At 40.5% G+C, this 23648-nt stretch overlaps 1 protein-coding gene across 2 annotated transcripts in view; it reads left to right on the top strand.

Annotated features, from left to right (window-relative positions):
- The window catches only part of ELOVL6 (ELOVL fatty acid elongase 6), a 125362-nt gene that overhangs the window by 59640 nt on the left and 42074 nt on the right, over positions 1–23648 (top strand). Inside the window, exons 1-3 of one of the 2 annotated variants that reach the window (XM_043545636.1) lie at positions 3232–3239; positions 3448–3449; positions 22193–22324. In XM_043545636.1, the coding sequence (XP_043401571.1) occupies positions 22254–22324 (71 nt within the window). In that variant the 5' untranslated portion in view covers positions 3232–3239; positions 3448–3449; positions 22193–22253. Of the gene's footprint in view, positions 1–3231; positions 3240–3447; positions 3450–22192; positions 22325–23648 lie in introns of those variants that run through there. The other variant, XM_037897048.2, reaches the window with a different exon arrangement.

Here is a 23648-nt window from a genome sequence, read left to right as displayed (position 1 = left end):
TGTATCGCAATGGCTTCATCATAATTCACAAGGCCAGATTCTGGTATTCTTAAACATTCTGAGTGAATTCATATTCTTTAATAGGACCACTTGAGCAGTTTGGTACTATTCAATATGAGTAGGGCCATGGATCCAGAGTATCTGTTTTATCTTTCATCCACCCAAAGCACTTTACAAACATTCAAGTGTCATAACAGTCCTGTGAGTTAGGCAGGTGTTATCCCCCTGTTATAAAGGTGTAAACTACGACATAGGTTAACTGGCTGGTTTGAGATCACAAAAAGTGTGCTAGCTCTGAGACAAGAATCTGTTTTGCCAAACTTCCACATCTGTACTATAACCCCATTACTATTTTTTGGGAGGAGGCTCTGAATATGAATCTAGCATTTCTAAAATACTGGAGAGAAAAGTCCATCTCTGTATTCAAACATAAATATAAAGGACAGCGTTCTGTGGGTATAGTTTTAATTCTTTTTAAATGAACCGTCAGCTTCACATAAGATTGATAGATACCTAAAAGAAGGGCTTTGTTGAACTTTCTGTTGATATCTTTGGTAGCTAGACAGACTAAAACATAAACCAAGGTCTAAAAATAAATATATTCAAATTCAACACAGAAGTGAATGTGTTCAGGGTTGTTTGGTTTTTAATCTCGGCACAACCTAATACACTTGGCAGCCTCTGCTCATGAGAGGCCTTGGCCTGGATTGCTGGGATACTGCAGGTCAAGAACGAAGTCTAGTTCTCTTGGCTGTGTCTGCTCAGGAGAGGCCCAGGATCAGACAGTAGGTATCGTGAAAGACAAGACTGAGGAAAAAAAAACGAGGAGTACTTGTGGCACCTTAGAGACTAACAAATTTATTTGGGCATAAGCTTTCGTGGGCTAAAACCCACTTCATCGGATGCATGCAGTGGAAAATACAGTAGGAAGATATATATACACAGAGAACATGAAAAAATGGATGTTGCCATACCAACTGTAACAAGACCAATTAATTAAGGTGGGCTATTATCAGCAGGAGAAAAAAACCCTTTTGTAGTGATAATCAGGTTTTTTTAAAATCCTGCTGATAATAGCCCACCTTAATTAATTGGTCTCATTACAGTTGGTATGGCAACACCCATTTTTTCATGTTCTCTGTGTATATATATATATATCTTCCTACTGTATTTTCCACTGCATGCATCCGATGATGGGGGTTTTCGCCACGAAAGCTTATGTCCAAATAAATTTGTTAGTCTCTAAGGTACCACAAGTACTCCTCGGTTTGTTTGCTGATACAGACTAACACAACTATCACCTCTGAAGACTGAGGAAGACTACAGAATTGCACAGTACCTTTGTGAATTTATTCTAGAAGATAAGCGCCATACATATATTGTTAAATATCTTCCTCTTCCTTTCTCTACCCTGTACCTTTATACACAACATAAAATCTCACTGATTCATTTTCATCAAAAAAGAATTTTCTAGCTTTCTGAGGAGATGCAAAAACATGGAAACAGCTAAAGACATTTTGCAGTAGATGGAATAAACTCTCTGAAGTGCTAACAAAGTGATGATTTTCAAAGTTGCATTTGTGTGTGTGCAATTTTTGGTGAATACAAGTATTCACATCAAAAATGTTTTTGTCTTCATTCAGTTGGTAAACAAATAATATGCCATGTGATTTTTTTCTAACCAGTCACAGCTAATCAACACAGACAAATACAGATAAGAAATAAGATACATAATTTTAACCACCGGAACAAACCATCAAGGGAAATGGTAGAGTCCCAATATCTTGATGTCTCTAAATCAAGCTGGACACTTTTCTGGAAGATATGCTTTAGCCAAATGCAAGTTATTGGGCTCAATACAGGAGTAAATGGGTGAAATTCAATGAGCTGTGTTGTACAGACATTCACACTAGATAAGCTGATGGTCCCTTCTGGCCTTAAAATCCATGAATTTCAAAAAGAAAATAGGGAATAATCACAAAAAACTGCTTGTGCCAAGCTCCAGTTACGAAAATAATAATTGAAAAGGAAGACCCATGAGGAAACGAATCTGCTCCAGGATATTCTGCCAGCAGAAAAGTTGTTGGATAAAGTATTGATTACAATTATTCTCTGAGCTCTTCTGTATGGCACGCTGTACAGTCACGTTGGCCCATACAAGCAAAATAACCTCTGTGAAACTGCATCAACCGCTCCAAAGTGGAAAAGAGTGTAAAAATCAGGCTTTTTAGCTTTTAAAGGTTGTCACTGTGTAATTAAAACGTGCAAGATAAACTCTAGCACCAAGTCATGTAGTTTAACTTTCCATGAGGGTAAAGTAGCACTAGTATACACATAGGTAACTTGGACATTTAATCGATTTATGATGACATGACATCTACATGATATAATTATGGTGCATTAGAAATACCTTAGACTGGATGGATGCCTAAAATTTAACCTTTGGGATCTTAAAATGTGGTACACAGCGACCATCTTGTATAATTTACAATAGATATGAAAGTATGGCCTATGGAGACTACTGATTCCAGAAGGCAATAGTCCAAGTCTGCTATTCATCTGTCTCTGTGAATATCTTTGTCTTTATGTCTTTACTGCTGTTGAACTCAATCAATCCATTTATCTAACAAGGAAGAGAGATACAAGCAACTAGTATGGTTGTGTAGTTTTTGGTTGGTTGGTTGGTTGGTTGGTTGATTTTTCAAGTGTCCGCATATGATATTATACATACCCATTAAGTATGGCCCTGAGAATCCTGGCAAAATACCACTTGAGCTGTGGGTGTTGCAAAGTCAGGTCACCCCTAAACTAGACAGAGAAAGAGAAAACTGTAGTAAGTGGACTGCTATGTATTTGCAGAAGGAAGTTATTAGTGATAGTAAGAAGGCATGGCACTGAAAAGACTTGCATTGTGTGCCAAAGGCATACCAGTGTGACAGCCCATTCAGTGCCGAGTGGAACACGGTTGTTAGTGCTCTCACAGTTCAGTGAGTGATATACAGGCTGTGCTGGGCACACAGCAAAGAGCAATTTATGAATAAATTTGGAAAGCTTTGTAACATATGGGGCATGTTCTGGAAAATGGCATCTTAGCAGGGGCCTTTTTCTTCCCTCTCTTCCCCTTCTTCCCCCCTGCCCCCCTCCAGCCCTCCACTGTCTGCTACAGAACCAACATGTTCATTTGTACCCCTTACAAAAACAGTTAAGAGAGCAACAACAGTGAAAGGATGAAAGAGAATGTCTTCCATAAACTCAAGAGGCATTACTGAATTCATCTGCAGCAATAACATCTGGGCATGACATAAAAGCAGTGGCACAGATTCACTGATACTCTTATAAAAGCTGTAATTGTTTGAAGAAACTGGTAGAAGACAGTTTCCTGCATGTAGGTTTGAATACAGCAGATACTCTTGACTTGAACCGCTTTTATCCAAAAGGCCTGTTAAGTGGTTATGTCCCATAAGATGCATTATTTCCATTGAAAAGAGCCTACTTTTCCATGTCCCCCATTCTATTAGGAAAAAACATGTTCTTTTGCACAAGTGTCTAACGTTTACTGTATGTAGTGTGGCAATTTCCCATTGATTTAAGACAAGACCCCCTTTTTATTAGTCATATTTTCTTCATCTATTTATAGATCAAATATGAGCAAATAAACCTGCCCCATAGAGATATTTATGCAACAGCCACAATACCACAGGTTTTAAAAAGGTGCCAGTCAATATAATCACATCTACAGCTCCTAAATGATTTACAAAGCACCAATGTTTGCCAAGAAAAATAAAGACTTGAGAAACTCTTTCCCCCACCCCCCACCCTTTGTTCTACAACTGCCCATAACTGTTAAGCTTTTCAACACCTTTGTTGCTTATGGAAACAGCAGCCCTGTATCATTTTGCTGGCTGCCACCTTAACAAGAATAATAAACCACACCGATTGGATGTCTCTATAGATTTCATGCTGGATTATCTCTGGAATTTTTGGCTTCAATTTTCAAAGCAGTGTAAGGGATTTGGATACCTAATTCACAGTCTAATTAGTTGAATTTCTCATTTCCTAAAATAACATCATCAAAATGTTACAGAACTGCTGTTTGGAAATTTTCAAATGATCCAAACCACAAATTCAGACATGGTTTGGATATTAAACAGAGCACTGACTGCAACAAATGTACAAGAGGATGACTTTACTCATGAATAAGAGGTCAGAAAAATGTGGAATCAGAGGCTTCTACTGATTTTCCCCACTTTTTACATTTATTTTTAAAAAGGATGCCTGGTGCACAATTACCCATAACGTCTTAATTAACTAAATCTTATATTTATGAGGTGAATCGTGAGAAAACCAAATTTAAAGTTACATAAAAAGCTACTGATGGACAGTCAGAGTAAAAAAGAATGTTTGTAAAGAGGTTTGTTTCAAATGTATAAAACAAACTGTTTTGATCATGTGACACCAGGAGTCCAACAATCCTTTATTCTGCTCTTACTCATTTCTTGAAAGTCAATGGGATGTAGTTTCCTAAGTTGCCAAGTCATTTTTGAAAATGGGGCTCTGCCATCTAAATCATATAGGCCATGCAATGCTCACTAGAGCAATGCCTAAATTAAAAGTCTGGGTGACGAGACTAAAGTGACTTTAAGAAATGGAAATCAGGTACTTTTCTAAAATATACCCACAGAACTAACGTGATGAATGCCATCCATCAACCTGATCACTTCGCCTTTACAGAGGTCACACTTTAAAAATTGCTTCCCTTAGGAAAGTTTCTACCAGTTTGAGAGATACTGTTTATAATTAAAAAGGGGAATGCCCCCAGAACAATTAATATTTTTCCAAAAGGCAGATATTCATATTTTATAAGTGCAGTTGCTCTGAATTTTCCTGGAACTATATAATGTGACAAAATAAAGTATACCTACATCATATACTATTAGCTGTATAGTGATCTGTAGCTTGAGATACTTCTGTAGGTTTATTATAGGAACATGAATTGCCCTTGACGGCAGTGGGAGTTCTGCTTAAAAATCACAACAGCACTCAGCCATTCACAAAGTTGGTTTTGAACTTTACATTGCTGTATTATACCCTAGCTATTAGTGACTTCATTAAGTCCAATATTATGAGATGTTCATTTACAAATAAATAAATTAGTTTTTGGTCCATTGTGGTGATCTTCTGCATGGAACTGAGATAGCTCTGGGCAAGTGGAATCAAACTGAACATTGCTATTTCTTCAAAAGTTGCTATTTGTTGTGCCTCAAGAGCATTTTAATGCTGTATCAGTTACTGCTTCCACCATAGTAGCAGACTGTTCCACTATAGTCTGTTCCATTATAGTTGTAATCACTTGCACCGTCACAATCTGTTACCTTGTTTCTTAATTCCCCTTTTGTATTTTCCATATTCTAACATTTACTAATGGTTTTGTGCACCAGGCTGGTAAAATGTGGGTTATACAATCCTTTTAGGATACACTACCATTGTGTTTTTTTATCTAAAACTTTAATAAGCTATATTCTTTATTTTGCTATTTCTAAATGATCCTTGAGCATATTGAATGTTTTATTATTTATTTGATTAATATTCCATCCTAACCTTCCTTGATTTCTGCCCCAAAATCTATTTTCTGGTAAGGGCATCTTAGAACAGCAGTGGAGCTAAAATTAAGGTTTGGGGGCCTGGTTCTGCAAATTCCTGCTCAGATGTGTAGGGGCTGCGTGAGAGTGAATAAGGGCTATCTGGGTGAATTAAGTACTGGCAGGATCAGTGTGAAGGAAATTGAGCACCAGGGGCAGGAAATTCATTCCAAGGCTGATACACTGCAGAACTGAGATTTTACATTCCAATGAGGTGGCTGTAATGGAAGCTAAATGAGGTTTTTTTCCCCCATACCTGTCATTATATCCTTGAATTCCTGACCAGCTGGGCTGTTCTACTTGGTTAGCTGCCCAGTGAATAGAGACTACTTCCACTTCAGGTACTTCTCACTCTCAGGTGCTTTCCAGCTTCTCCACAAATAAGATGAAGTGCATCCAGATGAGTTTGGCTACTTCCATGTGAGCACTATCAAAAGAGGATGTGTCAAATGTGTTGTCTTCACTGCTGGAGTTTTACTGGTTTCAGTGGTTCTGGATTTAATGGTGAAGCTGGAGGCTATAATCTATTACATGGCTATCATAGATTAGTTAAAGTCAACAGCAAGGAAATTTTGAGTTTGTTATTCGTTGCTGGGGCTTTAACCCTCCTCTGGGAATACAAAGTGCCAACCCCCCTTAAATAAACCATGGTTAAATGCTTGTTCAAGAATACACCATCTTAATGACCTAACCAGTTAAGATTCTGAGCCAAGTTCTCTGCTGCATTCAGTCTCTACTGGTAACATCAGAGGCAGTGGAGCTGCAAAAGAGAGGGTTGCCGCTCCCTAATCCAGGAGGTGGTGTTTAGAGCTTTTTCAGAGCTACTGTAAATTGTGTCCCAGGTGGCGTTCTGCCATTTAAACATTGCTGGAGCACAACATGGTCTAGCCACATCCCTGACTCACTCCTGCTCTGTCCCCTGCACCAGCAGAATCCCCAGCTGGCAGCATAAGCAGTGCAAAGGTTTTGTAGCAGGGCTCAAGGTTGAGCCCTTTTTCTCAAACCTTTCTTGTTGGCAGGCGAGGTTGAAACAATTGTGGCAAGATTTCTGCAGCGTCGTCTGGATACCTCTGATTTCCTGTCAGCCAAGTTTTAGGTCTGGGTACTCTACAGTGATTTCATTAGGATTCTTGATCACTGATTTCCTCCTGGCAATGAAAGAAGGTTAGGAGTCCTGTCAGATTTTCTTAGATCTGTCAAGCAGCCTTTGATACTGATGACCACAAGGTGCTGCGGGCATGCTTCCAGGACCTGTCAGAATGGAGGATCTGTTCTTTGGCAGCTCTGTTCTTTCTTTCCTGAGAGGTGTCAGCAAGTATTCTAGGGTAATTGGTCACCCACTCCAAGGGTTCTCACCTGCAGTTTCTGTTGTCTCACCTCTCTGCTTCAGTGTGTATGTGAGGTTACTACGATAGATAGCAAGTTGCTTTGTGCTGCAGTGCTATCATTATGATGACACCCTGTAACCATGCCTTAGTGGTTCACAACTGAGGATGCCAAATTCAGGATGAACTGCTGAGAAATAGGGATTTCAAATGCTTGCTCCTCGGGTAACACCCACAAGGTAGCTAGCCAGCACATCTTGAAGGAGCTGTTGAAATTAAGTGGTTCATCAAGAAACACTTGGTTGACAATGGACCATGGAAGATGCCCCGCTTACACTGAGTGGACTGTCATGTCAACTTGCTGTCTGGAGTGTAGGTAATGGCTTCCTGCAGTGACTGAGGGAAATTGGGCATGAACATGTGACTTGCCCATGTAACTCCAGACTCCATCTTAGTGCTGTAATTTCCCACGGTAAGAACAATGGGAGGCCCTCCACATGGCAAAAGCTATAAAAGGCTCTGAAAACACCTCCATTTTGTCTTCCTGCTGCATTTTCCACTGTATGCATCCGATGAAGTGAGCTGTAGCTCACGAAAGCTTATGATCAAATAAATTTGTTAGTCTCTAAGGTGCCACAAGTACTCCTTTTCTTTTTGCAGATACAGACTAACATGGCTACTACTCTGAAATCTGAGAAATAGGGAAAACACAACCCAAAACTGGTGGTTATTTTTTTATAAGATATACCAAACCAGCCACGAAAGTAAACTCCTCTTTTACCACACGGGCTAACAAGAAAACATAAAGGCAGTTTTCTCAGGCATTCCAGTTTCTATATTACCACCAAAAACACTGGATTCAGAGAGTGGTTCTTTACAATCAGTCTCATCGAATAGATTTTTCTGATCCCAAAGGCCCAGCCACACACCCGGCTCAATATAGAACTTAGATCTGACCCAAAAATCATGCTGATGCCAGTCCTTTAGTATCTAAAATCTAAAGGTTTATTTATAAAAAGAAAGAAAGGTGAGAGTTAAATTTGGTTAAAGGAATTAATTACATACAGCGATGGCAATGTTCTTGGTTTAGGCTTGTAGCAGTGATTGAATAAACTGCTGGCTTAAGTCAAGCCTCTGGAATACATCGACAGCTCAGATGGGTTATTTAGTCTTTTGTTCAGTTTATTTAGTCTTTTGCTTCAGTTTGTAGCAAAGTTCCTCTAGAGGTAAGAAGCAGGACTGAAGACAAAATGGAGGTGTTTTCAGAGCCTTTTATAGCTTTTGCCATGTGGAGGGCCTCCCATTGTTCTTACTGTGGGAAATTACAGCACTAAGACGGAGTTTGGAGTTACATGGGCAAGTCACATGTTCATGCCCAATTTCCCTCAGTCATTGCAGGAAGCCATTACCTACACTCCAGACAGCAAGTTGACATGACAGTCCACTCAGTGTAAGTGGGGCATCTTCCATGGTCCATTGTCAACCAAGTGTTTCTTGATGAACCACTTAATTTGAACAGTTCCTTCAAGATGTGCTGGCTAGCTACCTTGTGGGTGTTACCCCAGGAGCAAACATTTGAAATCCGAGTATAGAGCCAATACTTATAACTTCACATACAAAAATGACACATGCATACAGATAGCATAATCATAACCAGCAAAACATAACCTTTACAGAGACATCTCACTCAACCTTTGTAGAATATTTGCTGCAAATATATAACAGTGGTTACAACAATGATCTATATGGTTATATTTTAATTCGATAACGTCACACACCCATATCGACATTGTCTTTTAATAAGATCCAGGCAGTGCAGATGCCTTGCTTTCCTGGCCAGTTCCCCTATCCAATTTTTTTTTTTTTGTAAATTTATCTTCTAATTTATATTTTTCACACATGCTTTAATTTTGGTTTTCCAAAGATAACATTCTCTATGTGAATGAGTTAATATGCAAACATTTCCCAAATACCTTCCATCAATTTTGCATGAATAAACTTGAACATATCTTTGGATGCCCCTGTTGGTAAGGTTGGTGTGTGATTTTTCGAGAAAGTCTTGGGTGTCCCTTTATATTTCTTTGGAGTAAGTCATTTTAACCCTCTTGAAAAACAAGAGGCCTCTGCACGACATTTTTCACAATCCGGTGGCAGCTGTGACAATATAATTTCTGAGGAAATGCCCCTAAATAGTGCAAATGGTCATTGTCTGTGGAGAGTCCATCTCTTAGGACAGTTATACGATCAGCTTGCTGCTGACTTTTATCAAAATTAAATATCCTAAGTTCCATTTGGGGTAATTACATTTTTCCCACCTTCATTCCCTTGCCGTTTCAATAGATACTGTCATTTAAAGAGTTGCTGTGTTGCTATTGCAGTGGTAGAGGACTGACATTTCCATCACAGTCCATTGGGTCTAGCACTGGTACTGTGGCAAAGACAACTTTATTCAAACTTTATTGTTATGTTGTTTGTAGTGTATCAAACTGTGCCATTTTAATTAAACATTCCATCCCGAGAGTCCCTGAAACACCTAAATATCAACCACCTAAATCCTGGCAGTCCAGCTGTTTGGCACATATCTCATGCATAAGCCCCAGTGGAATTCACAAACCAGGCGTTCCCCCTCCTAACTTACCTTCAGGGCCTGACTCGGTAGATGTGCTCAGAGCATACCTAAACCCATACAAAAGATGACTGAGGAGGAGGAGATGGTGCCCCCAACTAGTTAGAGCACTCATCCAGGACATGGGAGATCCATGTTCAGATCCCCACTCTGCCTCATGAGGACGGAACTTGAATTTCATCACCCACCTCCCAGGGCAGTGCCATGACCATAATCACAGTAGGGGTCTACTATAGACCACCAACTCAGGAGGAAGAGATGGAGGAGCATTTCTAGAACAAATAACAGAAAAAACCCAAAACACAAGACCTGGTAGTATAAAGCACAAAATGTGCAATAAGTTCTTGGAGTGCATTAGGGAGAACTTCTTGTTTCAGAAGGTGGAGGAAGTAACCAAGGAGACAGTATTTTAGATTTGATTCTGACTGACTGGGAGGAATTGGTTGTGAATCTGAAGGTTGAAGGCAATTTGAGTGAAAGTGATCATGAAATGATTAGGTTTCATGATTTTAAGGAAAGGAAGGAGTGAGAGCAGCACAATAAGGACAATGGACTTCAAAAAAACAGATGTTAAACTCCGAGAATTGGTAGGTAAGGTCCCAGGGGAAGAAAATCTGAGGGGAAAAGGAGCACAGGAGAGCTGGCAATTTCTTGTAGACAAAACTAAAGGCACAATAGCAAATTATCCCAATGCAAAGGAAAGCTATGAAGAAGAATAAGAGGCCAACATGGCTCCATTGCGAGCTCTTTAAGGACCAGAAAAATCAAAAAAAGATCCTTGACAAATTGGAGAACTAGTCTGAAAACAACCAGATGAAATTCAATAAAGACAAACAAAAGGAAGGAAAAATCAAATGCACAACTACACAGTGGGGAATAATTGGGTAGGTGGTAGTACTGCTGAAAAAGAGTGGGGGATTATAGAGGATCACAAATGGAATATGAGACAACGATGTAATGCAGTTGTGAAGAAGGCTGATATTGTTCTGGGGTGTATTAATCTTTATACCAAAGACAAGTGTTGTTTGTAAGACACGGGAGGTAACTGGCACACTCTATTCAGCAGTGGAGAGGTCTCAGTTGGAGTAGTGTGTTCAGTTGTAGGCACCACACTTTACGAAAGATGTGGACAAACTGGAGAGAGTCCAGAGGAGAGCAACCAAAATGATAAAGGGTTTAGAAAAACTCAACCTATGAGGAAAGGTTAAAAATACTGGGCATGTTTAGTCCTAGGAAAAGAAGACTGAAGGGGGGTCTGATAAGCGTAAGGGACCAGGCCACAGGCAGTCTAGTCTAGAAGTCACCAAGTCAAGGACTATCACAAGGCAGCAGTCAGCAATCAGGGATCAGAGTAATCACTAGAGCCATGGTCAAATAGGCAAGAGTCAGTCCCAGATTCAGAGACCAGAGATGGCTACCAGGCTAGAATCAGGAGGCAAGAGTCATGGTGAGAGTCAGGCTGGGGTCAGAGACTGGAGATTAGCAAGCAAGGTATGGTGTGGCATCACAGCAGGCCAGAAGTCTACATGGTTACCCAGACAACTTCCTGGGACATCCTCCAGGGTTAAATAGTGACCATGGACCAATCAGAAGGCCACAGGGTGCTGTTGCTCCACTCCCTTTGGGTGATACTTCCTGTGGCACCTCATCTCCACAGTGCTCCTGTAGCCTCCTGGTGGTGATGTGGGAATGTTAGCTGCCCCAGGCTGCAGCCGCAGCTTCTAGTCCTGCAGATCCTTACAATAATAGTCTTCAAATATGTTAAAGGCTGTTATAATGAGAACTGTGATCCATTATTCTCCGCGTCCATTGAAGGTAGGATAAGAAGTAATGGGCCTAATCTACTGCAAGGGAGATTTTGTTTAGGTATTAGGAAAAACTTTCTAACTCTAAGGATAGTTTAGCACTGAAACAGGTTACCTAGGGACGTTTTGGAATCCCCACCATTGGAGGTTTTTAAGAACAGGTTACACAAACACATGTTGCAGTGCTTACGTTTAGTTGGTCCTGCCTCAGCATGGGGGGGAAGGACTCAATGACCTCTTGAGGTCCCTTTCAGCCCTACATTTCTACGATTCTGTCTTATTGGCTAGCATAGGCAGTTCTGTGTTCATTGTGCTAGCTTTTGTGAAGCCCATTCTTAGGTGCCCAACTCTCCCTATGCATTGTGTCAAGAGCCTAGGTGCCTAATTCCACTGGATAGTCCAGTGTCTGGATGGCAGGGTGCAGAGGATTGCAAAGCCTAAGTTCTCCTTGTGAATCTGACCAAAGAGTTTAAAGGAGCTGTCACGGGGTGGACTGGGCCCTTTAAGAGGGAATTAGTCCAGCCCACCTGTGTCTCATTAACACAGCCTCTCAATGCGGCTTGATACAAGGTAGGTGATCTTTATAAAGAGACAGAGGAGGACAGGAAATAGGGAGAAGAAGCTGTGGCAGAGGCTGTGGAGAGCAGGAGGCTGCTGCAGGAGACTCATGACCAGTGGGAAAGGTTTGGGTCTGAACGGTCACTTAAACACAGAGTTTGTGGAAAAACTCCAGGCAGAAATGCCTGGAAGTTTCTGCAGAGATAAAAAACAGGGAAGGACTCCAGATAGGATGGCCTGAGCATGATGCTCAGAAGAGAGCAGGGAGTGTTTCAAGGAGTCTAGGGTGGGCTGAGGGGAATGGCTGATCAAAGCCTGCGAAGGGCTGAAAAGCTGTGCCCAGCTTGGAAAATTAAAAGCAGATAGACCAGACCTCAGGGAGGCAGGGCTGTGCCAGCCTGAGACTGGTGTGAAAGAGACTTTATTTTGAGTTTGTTTTATGCTAGTAAACCAGACCCCTGGAAGGGGTGGGCTGTTGTGTCACAAGCCTTTGTGTAGTCATTGAGGAGACTGAGTGAAGGGGAAACTGAGGCAAGATACAGCAGTGTCACTTCAGGCCATGAGGAGGTGCTCAAGAGGTGGCTGACTTTGTTACAGGAGCCTTTTGGATCTTATATAAATGTAAGGTTTTTATCTTTAAAATGAAAAACAGATTAAATGAGGATAGCTAGAAAAGAATTTGATCACTTTGCTATTGATCTGCTTTATGGCAACACAGGAGTATTGACCATGGAATGGAGATTTAATTTTTTTGTATTGTATCCATTAAATATATTTCTACCTGTAGATATGTTAATTGAATAACCTCTGGTAAAACTCAGGTACAAATAGGGTCCTGGTAAGTGGATGAGATGTGGGTGAGTAGTCCCCAAGTTCAGCTGCAGTTGTATCTGTTTATAACACAAACTTGGAGCTAGTAAAGGGCAGAAGTTTAAATGAAAGCTGATAATACTAAAAGTGAAAGTGTTGTAGCTGTGCATCAGAGCTACAGTGACTGACCTACATTATCTTCCTTGCTGGCGTTCTACTTTGTGCCAGCCCTATGATGATGGGGAGACAATGCCAGCAATGTCCTGAGAATGCAATAATATGTCCAAGGAGAAATAATGTTTATCACCACTGCCTCTTTTATAACAGGGAGTCTTGGTGTAAGATGCAGGGTAAATTCTCAGTGTAATGTACAAAGATTTAGCGTCACAAATTCCTGTTAACTTAAATGGGAACTATGTGTGACTACATTTATTTGCATTCTGAACTCTAATATTGCAGGGATGTTCATTGTTTTGTGGGTTACGAGAAATGAACAGATGGGCCCAGATTCTGTTCTTAGTTACACGGGTGAAAATCCCAAGTAACTGTACAAAAACATGGTTACTTAAGGATTTATACCAAAGACAATGAGATCAGAATCAAACCCATAACTGGAAGAAGACACGGACCCGTTATCCAGTGCTCTGCAACTTGTATAAATAGTGTTTCTATCAGACTTTGGTAGTCCAAGGGACATCTACGCTGCACGCTTCTTTTGGCAATGTCTAGTTTACATTTGCACATAAGTGCCCTCACATGGGTATAAATAGCAGTGTGGAGTTGGTGAGTCAAGTAGAAACATGCCTGATGGGTGTTGGTATGTACGCGGGTACATATTCTACATGGCTCTCATCTTGCCCAAGCCATGCCTCTGTTTACACTGTTGTTTTTAGCAGGGTAGTGTCCCACTACTTGCTGCTGGAGCCCTTCCCTGCCACAGAAGGTTTCCCCTCTGCCAGAGCCTTTCCTCCATGTGATGAAAGGCTCCAGCAGTGAGGAGCTGCTGAAGACTTTCCCCGCTACCAGAGTCTTTCACTCACACGTGTATCTACATAGCACAGTGTGGGCACAGCTTGCTTTTCACTGCTGTGTGTACTATACATATACTACATGCTGCCGCCAGCAGTGTGAAGTGCACACATACCTTCACCCTCACAGAGGTCTGAGGCTTTGATATATGAGATCAGATTTTAAACAGTCATTTAAGAACAAATAGGAAAATTGGAACAAATCCAAAGATGCAACTGATTTGCGTTTAGTAATAACTAACCTATGGCCAACTAGCTTTTAAAATAGAACGAGGAGTTATCTGATGAAGTGGGGAAATAAATTTGTTAGTCTCTAAGGTGCCACAAGGACTCTTCGTTGTTTTTGCTGATACAGACTAACACGGCTACCCCTCTGAAACCTGTTAAAATAGAGTATCTTGGAATGTACTTAGTGAATTGTTTCCTAATTCAGTTGGTTATCTGCACTAACTTCTGAGAATGTAGGAAAGTAACTTATTCTATTTAAAAATCTGAGGCAGGAGTGTCTCATCTGATGGTCATGATTTTTATTGTGGTGTCCTGATCTTTGTGAATTCAGAATTAGATCCTTTCACTTGAATTTCATATGTGGTGGTAAAGTTCTGTTCCTTCTCTTAATTTCCATTAGCATCTGCACACTAAAAAGAGAAAGCAAGAATGATTATTTTTAATCCCTAACCATATTTGCTATATTCTTTCTGAAATGCAGACTTAATTATTGCTAATCTTTCTACAAAATGTATGTTCTGCAAACTTGATCATTAATATCCTCTTTTTAATCATGAAAAGTTTATCATATATAATAATCAGGGAGCTATAAGAGGTGAGCCACATTCCACTGCACATTTACTCTGCATGTGTATGGTGTCTATGTAAACAGCACACTAGTCGAGACACAGACAGAGTGATGTTTACAAAGTCTAAAATGCTGTGGATCCTGTGCAAGTAATAGAAAAAATAATACAACTCCAGTGTTTAGAACTGGGTATCACCGTCAAGGTACATATTGTGTCTTATACCAAGGGCCTGATTTCATTCTCACACTGGTGTAAACCAGGAGTAACTTCATACACTTCGGTGGAGTTACATTGATTTGAGAGGGTAATCAAGCTCTTACTATTGAACATCCTGTCCAATTAAATGTTTATCAAAATATTGCTGATATCTTGATATTGAAAGACAGATTTGTCCTATGTGTTCTAAATAGCTACCTACCTGTGACAGTCTGTACCCCTATGTTCACCCTTTTTACAGAACTATGATAAATCTTGTACAACATATGCCTGTGAGGTATCATTTGAAAAATCATAATTTGCTGACCATTATGGCCCTGGTAAAGTATGTGTGGTAACACTGTATGTAAAGTTATCAGAATCTACTATATGGTATTACTAAAACATGTCACAAGTCTGGAAAGCAGTCACAAACCAGTTCTCCAGAGACAAAAGGCTAGCCAACACCTCAGCCAGGTGTCAACAAAATCAAATGGACCATCACCTTGTTAAGTGGCCATTTTTGGCAGGAAAGGATGTGAGTCCACACAGACTTTGTCTCCTGAACCTCAGCTGGAGAAGATTCTCAAAGAAGAGAATGAACTATAAGAAGGGAGAACAGATGCCCCAACTGATCTCTCCCTTCCTCTGTACCCATGGCACTGACAACATGTGAAGAACAAAGGAAGTTGCCCTGCGGGAGGGATCCTGACTGAAAGGAATTCAGCTGGTAAGACTGCTGAAACATGTGGTGAGAGAGACTTTGCTTTGAAATCACTAACTTGTTAAGTTAGGCATTAGTTGCATTTTACTTTTTTCTTGTAATCAATCCTGACTTTTATGCCTCATTACTTGTAATCCCTTAAAACCTATCTTTGTGTAGTTAACACATTTGTTTTATTGTTTTATCTAAACCAGTGTGTTTGGGAAACACCATTTGGGATAACAGGGTTTGTACATATCACTTTCTTTTAATAAAATGACAAACTTTATCCGAATTTTATTGTCCAGGAGAGACCTGGGCAGTTCAAGCTGCACGTTTCTGGGGAAAAGACTGGGAATTTGCTGGTGTTGCTCTGCAGTGTAATTCAAAACTGTCTGGCTATAGCACTCAGACAATATAACTGGGATTAATTTACATGCTGAACGCTGTTTGTGAGCAGACCAGGAATGGTAGCTCAAAGCAGTGTAAACGGCACCCTAGGTTCATCAGTCCAGATCGTACCCTGTCACACAAGAATTTTGAAAGCCAATTTCTATTAGAAATCTAGCGAATGGGGGAACATTGTGAAGCTGACTGCTGTTTGCATTGTATTTCCCTGGTAGCGTGTTACTTGGAAGAATCTCATTAATGAGTGCACTTTCTCACATGAGTGACTTTCATTGTCACTGCTCTAAATATAAATGTCATGGGACATTTTGCTGTAGGCATAAACCACATTACATTGACGTGCATATAAGATTGGTCTTCTGACATATTTCCCTCCTTTAAAATTCTTAAGTACTGTAGGGTGTGGAAGAAATAGTTGCAGAATTGCATATTTACATTCCAGCTTTATGGTTACTATTTATTATATAAAGCTGACAAATCTGTACAGTGAACACGTCCTCAGTGATTTTTCTCATATCTGTGAAGCTAGAACAAGGTTTTGCTTTGTTGGTATTTCAGAAGTGCAAATGTTAAGGTGATTAGGAATGGTTTCACACCTTTTTATATGAACAGAATTTGCAATTGTAAATTGGCGTCTTGCAGAAAGTAACATTACCTGAGTTACCAAGAACAGGCTGCTTGCAAAATGAGCACATAGATGTGCTGTATAGTAGTTTAAAATAGCCATAGCCTTTTTCTGTGGAAGGCTCATTCTGACAGAGGAAAAACACTTATTTTTCATTTCACCAGCAAGAATATTTGACCTAAAAAAACACTTCAGTATTTTACAAATTACATTTTGGGGGGGGGGGGGAGGGGCAGGGGGAAGAGGAGGAAGATTTATCACTCGGTACCTTTGTCTTGTTTACTTTCTTTTGTTTTCCTACCTTAGGCCAGGTGACTCAGTCTCTCCCTGCTACTTCTTGATGCCTGAATTGGCTTTCCTGGAGGGAACACTTCCTGTCTGTGACTGACAAGAAGCACTGTTTCTGGTGGGGTGGATTTTCTCCATCTTTCTTTGTTTCCTTCAGTCTCTACCTTTCTCAATTTTTAATCCTTTCCTTTTGCGGTTTTCTATCTCCTGTTCTCACTGTACTTTTCCTCCCTCTTATTATACTTCATTTCTCCTTCCCTTCTGTTTTCTCACCTTCACTTCCTTCTCTTTTCTGCCAACATCCTTTTTTCTTTTTCTATAGTCATCATAGTCTCCTTCCCTCCTCCATTTGCCTTCCGCTTGTCACCCACTTCTGTCCATCTTCTCCTACAACCCTTTCCTTTCCAGTTTCCTTTCTGCCATGCTAAGGTTTCCCTTCCTCTGCTCTTGATTTCCAGAAGATCTCCCCCCACATTTTCAGCCTTCAAGTCCACACATTATCTTCCTCCCTCTAGCAACCCCCATGCTGAGCATAGTGCTCTGTACAGACTTTAGGAAGATTCTTCCATTCTGACTGTGAGACAGCAGGCAATTTTCAGAGGCTTAACGAAGAGTGCAGAGCACTCGGTACCGATAGTGTTTAATCCCTGAAGACTGGAAATGTAGGAAGGTGGAAGACAACTGTGAGAAGCAGGAACTCCTGCAAAATGTGGGGGACTTGGCAGCCTTGTCTTTTTTATGTCTACTGTGTTATCCCTAGAGAACAGAATTGAAGGAAGACATATGAATGTGCTAATGCTGAGATTATTAGATGTGAAACTTTGCTAGTGACTTACTTTTTGGGGTTTTGAGCTTCAAGTCTTAATGTTGCTTTATTGTTCTGTTGTGTTTAGATTGTCATCAGGGATTTTATCCTTATATTACAATCGTGTTACTAGTGTCATGCTGGCCAGAACTATTGCAGTAAAAACTGAGCAGCATTTGATTACCATTGCTTTATATCTGTTCATTAGGAACTGGACTGATACTACCAACATTTCAAACAGACCATTATACAAACATTACAAAATAACTTCTGGTCATTAATGATATTGGCCAATAATCTTAGTGTGGAAGGCTCTGCAGCCCAATAACCAATCACCTGTACTACTCCAGTCCTCCAGTACAGTCTCCCTAATACAGTTATTCCATAAGGGAAAAACAGAAAAAGTGAATGGTTATTTTTTATCTCAAAAAGAGAGAAGGGATACTTTCAATATCAGACTGCTTTATATATAGTACCTTTCATGACCTCAAGGCTGTACTATTGTGCCCCTTTTAATTTAAAACTGTTCTGTACAGTACACATGTCCAATACAGTCAACTTCCCTAGTATTTGTCAGCACCAGTGGGAAGTCTTATACAGATACTGTACCATTTAAATAAGAAATATGGAACTCATTAAAAAGCTGGTGAAGTGACCTAAAATGTAGCAATTCCAATTAGTGTAATATAATTACAGTACTGACCTACTTGGTTAGACTTAACACAAAGCAATATTTTCATTAATAAGAGCCTAAGTGAAATGCCATTTGGGTAAATAAATGTTATCTTGCCTATGAAAGGGGATATTTATATTTCTTTCCTGACTGTTAACATTAAGAACAAGCATTGAAACTGCATTATGTCGTCTTTATTAAGGAAGGAACATAGTCCCAGATTTCCAAAGGTATTAATTTACATACCTAAATATGCAGAGAGGCACCTAGTGGGATTTTTAAAAGTGCCTAGGCAGCTATATATATCTTTATATACCTAAATAAAAAATTGACCCATGATTGCTTTGACATATTAGATATTCCATAGGGATTCATTTAATTTTCTTCTGTGACGAGATACAATTCACCACTGCAGCACCTCTTGCTGGCTGTCCTGGGAATTAGCTCTGGTTAACCAGTGCGCCTTCATCTAGTGGCATCTCGCTGCCATCGCTTTTTGTCATTGCTTGTTGCTCTCAGGACTGCAGTGTCCTCTTCTGAGCACAGCCCTCTGGCTGTGCCCTGCTCAGTTCTCTCCCTTCCCCACTTCTGTACAGGGCCAGCAGTCCTCTGTCCAGCTACTTGCCTCAGTGGCAGGCTGCAGTCCAGGGTCTAGCCACCTGCATCAGTGGCAACTGGGACCAAAGCGGGGGGGGGGGGCCTCAAACCCCGGCCATCTGTTTCCCTGGGCCATTTCCTCGCAGCCATAGCACCTTCTCTGCCCTTGTATCAGGGCCCCAGCCGGGAGCTCACTCATGTGCCTCTGACCCACCCAGTGCTGCTCTAGCCATAGTGCTGTCTCGTCTCTTCTCCCTCCTTCAGGGTATCCAAACCTCCCTCCTCAAACTCCAGGGAGTGACTGAAGCTTCTGTGTTCAGCAGCTCTTCTTATATGGCCCAGCCTGGCCCCGATTGGCTGTCTCTCTAACCCTTCTCCCGATTGGCTGTTGGCTGTCTCTAGAAGCCCTTTCCTGATTGGCTGCCTCCGCAGCCTCCCCAGGGCTGCTTTAACCCCTCTACTGCCAGTGTGGGGCAGATGCCCCATCACACCTTCCCTGTGGAGATTCAGCATTAGTTACAGAATCAGCAGCTAGAGAAGAACAAATAGAGAGGGTCCTCTATGCACATAGTTAGATATCACATTCTTCAGCACTTCCAATATATTTTTATTTATTTATTTTAATAGCCCATTGTCTAAGCCTCTGGCTGCATTTACATTAATATATCATCATTTATAAGACCTTTAACAAGATACTGCCAACAGCTGAAAGAATCAAAAGACAATCCCTCAGATCTTTATTCCATAATGCATTATAAAATACACAGAGTCAAAGCAATTCTTCCCAGACCTTTCCAGAATCATCCTTTAAATCAAACACTTGCTTTATTGAGTTGATCTCAGGGAAAAGTCTGAGCAAACAAAGAGGCTATAACACCTTGCTCTTAAGTTCAACAAACTTGAACATTGGTAAAGCAGAATAGGGATCAGTTCCAGAGTGATGAACACTCCAGAGAAAATGACTTGCCTCCAGGCCACGCAGAATTCAAACACTATTATCAAAAACACCTTGGCTGATCTCAGCTCTTAGGAGGATATATACATCAGGGAGAGAGACAGATTAAAGCAGCCAGGATGCTCAGCATGCATGGTTTTATAGATTAGCACTAACCCTAAAACTATATGCGTAGAGACTCAGATTTTCAAAACTGTCTAGGAGATTTGGATGCCCAGCTGAGGTGTCTGATTCCTCCCCAGAGTGGGGAGGGGGTTTGAAAATCCCACTCGGAAGCAATTACAAAGCCAGTAGGATATACAGAGAACGGGTATAATGTGCTCAATGCAGCTTTCATTGCTAATTAAGCAGGTTGCTGAGTTTTGCACCAGCTGAAGATTCCCTGTTGGGTGGCCCCAGGTAGAGTGCATCACTCTAGTCCGGCATAGAGATGATGAAGGTATGGATAACTATATGGGCAAGACCATAGCTAAGAAAAAAGATAGCAACTTCCTAGACAAGCATAGATGTAAAACAGTGTGATTCTAGTCCAGAGCAGGTTAGAGTCAAAACAACCCCTGAGGTGTGAATCTCACAGACAAAGGGCGAATATACCCTGTACAGAGGGAGCACACACCACCTCATCCAATTTATTTAGAAGCTTTCCATGCCTATCAGTGTCACCTCCATCTAGCCTGGAGTGAAATTCAACCAACTCATCTTCATCAGTGCCTCATCTCAGTAGGCCATCCATGCCTCATCTCAGGGAAGCACACGGCGGTACCATCCCGGTCTGATTGGGAAAAAAAGCATAGTGCTGATGATAAACATGCTGTTGTAATGGCCAACTCAGTGATTCTCAGTCTCAGTGTGTTCTTCAAGGGAGGACAGTCCCATGCTTGTCATGGAATCTTTGAGATCCTGAGTTGATTCACAAGTGTTCTTATCCCCAGGGACACTGAAGTTAACATAGGTAACCCCAGTGCCAGGCCAGACATGGATATTTTCAGCTGGGGAGGGTGACTTGAGGTACAGCAGAGCTGTCGATACATTAGCATAACTCTGCATGCAATACTATTAATTGCTTTTTCATTCCAGCTGATGATTTGTTACATGCTGCATTAACTGTCAAGAGAAACATACTTTTTTAGGACACATGAAAGTCCTATGTTGTCCAAGTCTTAATGCGATGTCTTTGGGCTCATATCGCTATTTGGCTTTCATCACTATGTGATATTTATGTTTTGTTTATCAGTCATTAAGGCTTAGATGAAACTGGCTGACTTTGTACTACTACAGCAAAGAGCAATCTGCTGCAGCTGGGTTTATCTAGTCCATTGATATTTATGATTACTCATTTTCCCTTTGTTTGCAATTACACACTTCGTCCAAAAATCTGCTCCTAAATATATATCTACACAGTTAGGACATTAGTAATGTTGTGCCTCATTATTAATTTGGCTGATAGACACTTGTTACAAGTGTCTATCAGAATCTCTTGTGTGTGTAGAAAGGGGTCCCAAATTTAATCCTTTTTGGACCTGCTACTGTTGAGCCTTAGTGAATTATAAGAATGAGGTTCAAATGCTGGCTGATGGAACTATTTATCCTGATGTATCATTACAGGCATTTTCAAGTGATGCTTGCTTTGTAGTTCAGTTCATTAGCAAAGTAGTATATGACCATTTCAGCACACTCATAAGACTTCTCCACAGAGAATAACCCTGCACTGTACCCAAATTGCTTCTCATGAACTATAAAAATCAAAACAGTATGACCACTGATTAATAGAACTATTGCCCTCTAGCCAGATTGCCCTCCCATCTTTTAGGAGCCTCTTCAAATTTTGTTTTGTTAGATAGTCAACATTCTTATTTGAGGAATCAATGAGAGACAACTGCACGTTAAGCATGAAACATGCAGGCAGCGCTATATCAATTGAACATGTTGAATGAACCATTAAACCTGATCAGTTGGTTCAGATACGAAATGAATATTGATTTTTAGAACTACATGCATGGGCAGAGGACCAAATTGGCCATGTGCCATATGTTTTCCTTCACTAAAGGAAAACGTTCCTGAGTAGGGGGAGAAAATATCTGCAATACAAGCCAAAGCTTGCAGTATTTACTCAGGAAAGTTCCAATTGAGTCAATTGGAATTTTGCCCTGAGTAGGAACTTCAGGATCTGGATTTATGCTCATGTACATTTGACTATTCAAATTAGTAGCAGAAGTGTGTTCAAATGGGAATTGTTTTATTTTTAGCAAGGAAAGTGACAAGTTCTTGTCAATCATCTAAAGATGAGAAAACACTGTGTACAATTGATGAATAATAAATATTTTATGGGGATCTTTTTCTTCGCTTTTTTTACAGGAAGAAATCTTTTCTGTTTTCAGCTCTATATGCTGCCTTTATATTTGGTGGTCGGCACCTAATGAACAAACGAGCAAAATTTGAACTGAGGAAACCACTAGTACTCTGGTCCCTGAGCCTTGCAGTCTTCAGGTAGGCCTTTTTTAAACAGCAAGGAATTGTTTGCATTAGTTTGTTTACTGGTTAAAAGAGATACAGCCATAACAAGAGCATCAAGATGACAAAAAGCTGCACCTGAAGAAGTATTTCTTTAGTTGTATCATTTAATGTCTTTGAGTCCTCCAACCTCCCCCCACCCCAAAATAGTTCTGTTTTGCCTGTCACATCACATGCATCTTAAGAGGAGGAAACTAATAGCCAATCTCTTCAAGAGTAAGGAGGGAAGTGATTAAATCAGAAAATTACTTTGTATTATTGTGACAGCCAAACTTTCCTAGTGATCTAAATTACAAAATGAAATAAGCCAATTACGTTCCTGTTCCTGTCCTTGTTCCTGTTTTAGTTAGTATTACATTTATATGGTTGTGTTAGTAGAATCCTTAGGCCATGATTTTGATCTGTTACTCTGGCGTAAATCTGAAATAAATTTGTTGACATTAGTGAAGTTACACTGGTGTACTGAGATCAGAATCTGGCCCTTGGGTTATTCCAAGAAAGTAAAATAAATAATTTGTGAATGCAAGGGAGGATAAGAGGAGGTGGGAAATAATCTTACTCTACTGTGACCTATCTCCTGGGAGCTTGATCTTGCCCCATTCAAGTCAGTGGCGAAACTCTCATTGAGAGCAAAGACAGGCCATTTGTCACCTATATGACCCAGCCGTGAGTCTGACTGATCTTAATGACAGCTTTCCCCTAATATCCCTTCCAGAATTTGTGAATGCAAGGGAGGATAAGAGTACCATCAAATACCAGGGTACACACAGTACCAACTCAATTCACCAACCACAGTCAGCTAATGTACAGAGAAACTAGGAAATTCCGAGTATCACAGATTTCAGCGTTTATATGGAATGTGTTATAATTCACTATGTAGCATGAAAACAATTTGTAAACCAATATCAAAGGCCACTGATAGCTGCATATATTTCGAACTCCATGGATTATTCATTATAGCAGTTCACAAACCACGATTCAGGTTTGCAAAGTGAGCAGAGATGTCAGTAGAACACTGTGGCTGGTTTGCAAATTATGTCACAGACTGTTAGTTTGAGGGTTTGTCTTCACTACAATAACATGGTGTGGGTTTGTTTTTTTTAAATGTTGGCAAGTTTTGACTAACAGTCTAACACCTAGTTTAGAGAGGGCAAGGTGTACTTTAGATGGACTCAACTAGCTAGCCTGTGCTTGCCTGTGCCTTGTCTGCACTAGAGCTTTATAACCTGTTGTTTTGAACACGCTAGCTAAGATGGTCTTAAACAGTGTTTCCCAAACCCTTTCCTAAGGTGACCCACCA

This window comes from Chelonia mydas, chromosome 4 (assembly GCF_015237465.2).
Source record: "Chelonia mydas isolate rCheMyd1 chromosome 4, rCheMyd1.pri.v2, whole genome shotgun sequence".
Classification (NCBI taxonomy): domain Eukaryota; kingdom Metazoa; phylum Chordata; order Testudines; family Cheloniidae; genus Chelonia; species Chelonia mydas.
This window is presented reverse-complemented; position numbering and strand designations above follow the sequence as displayed.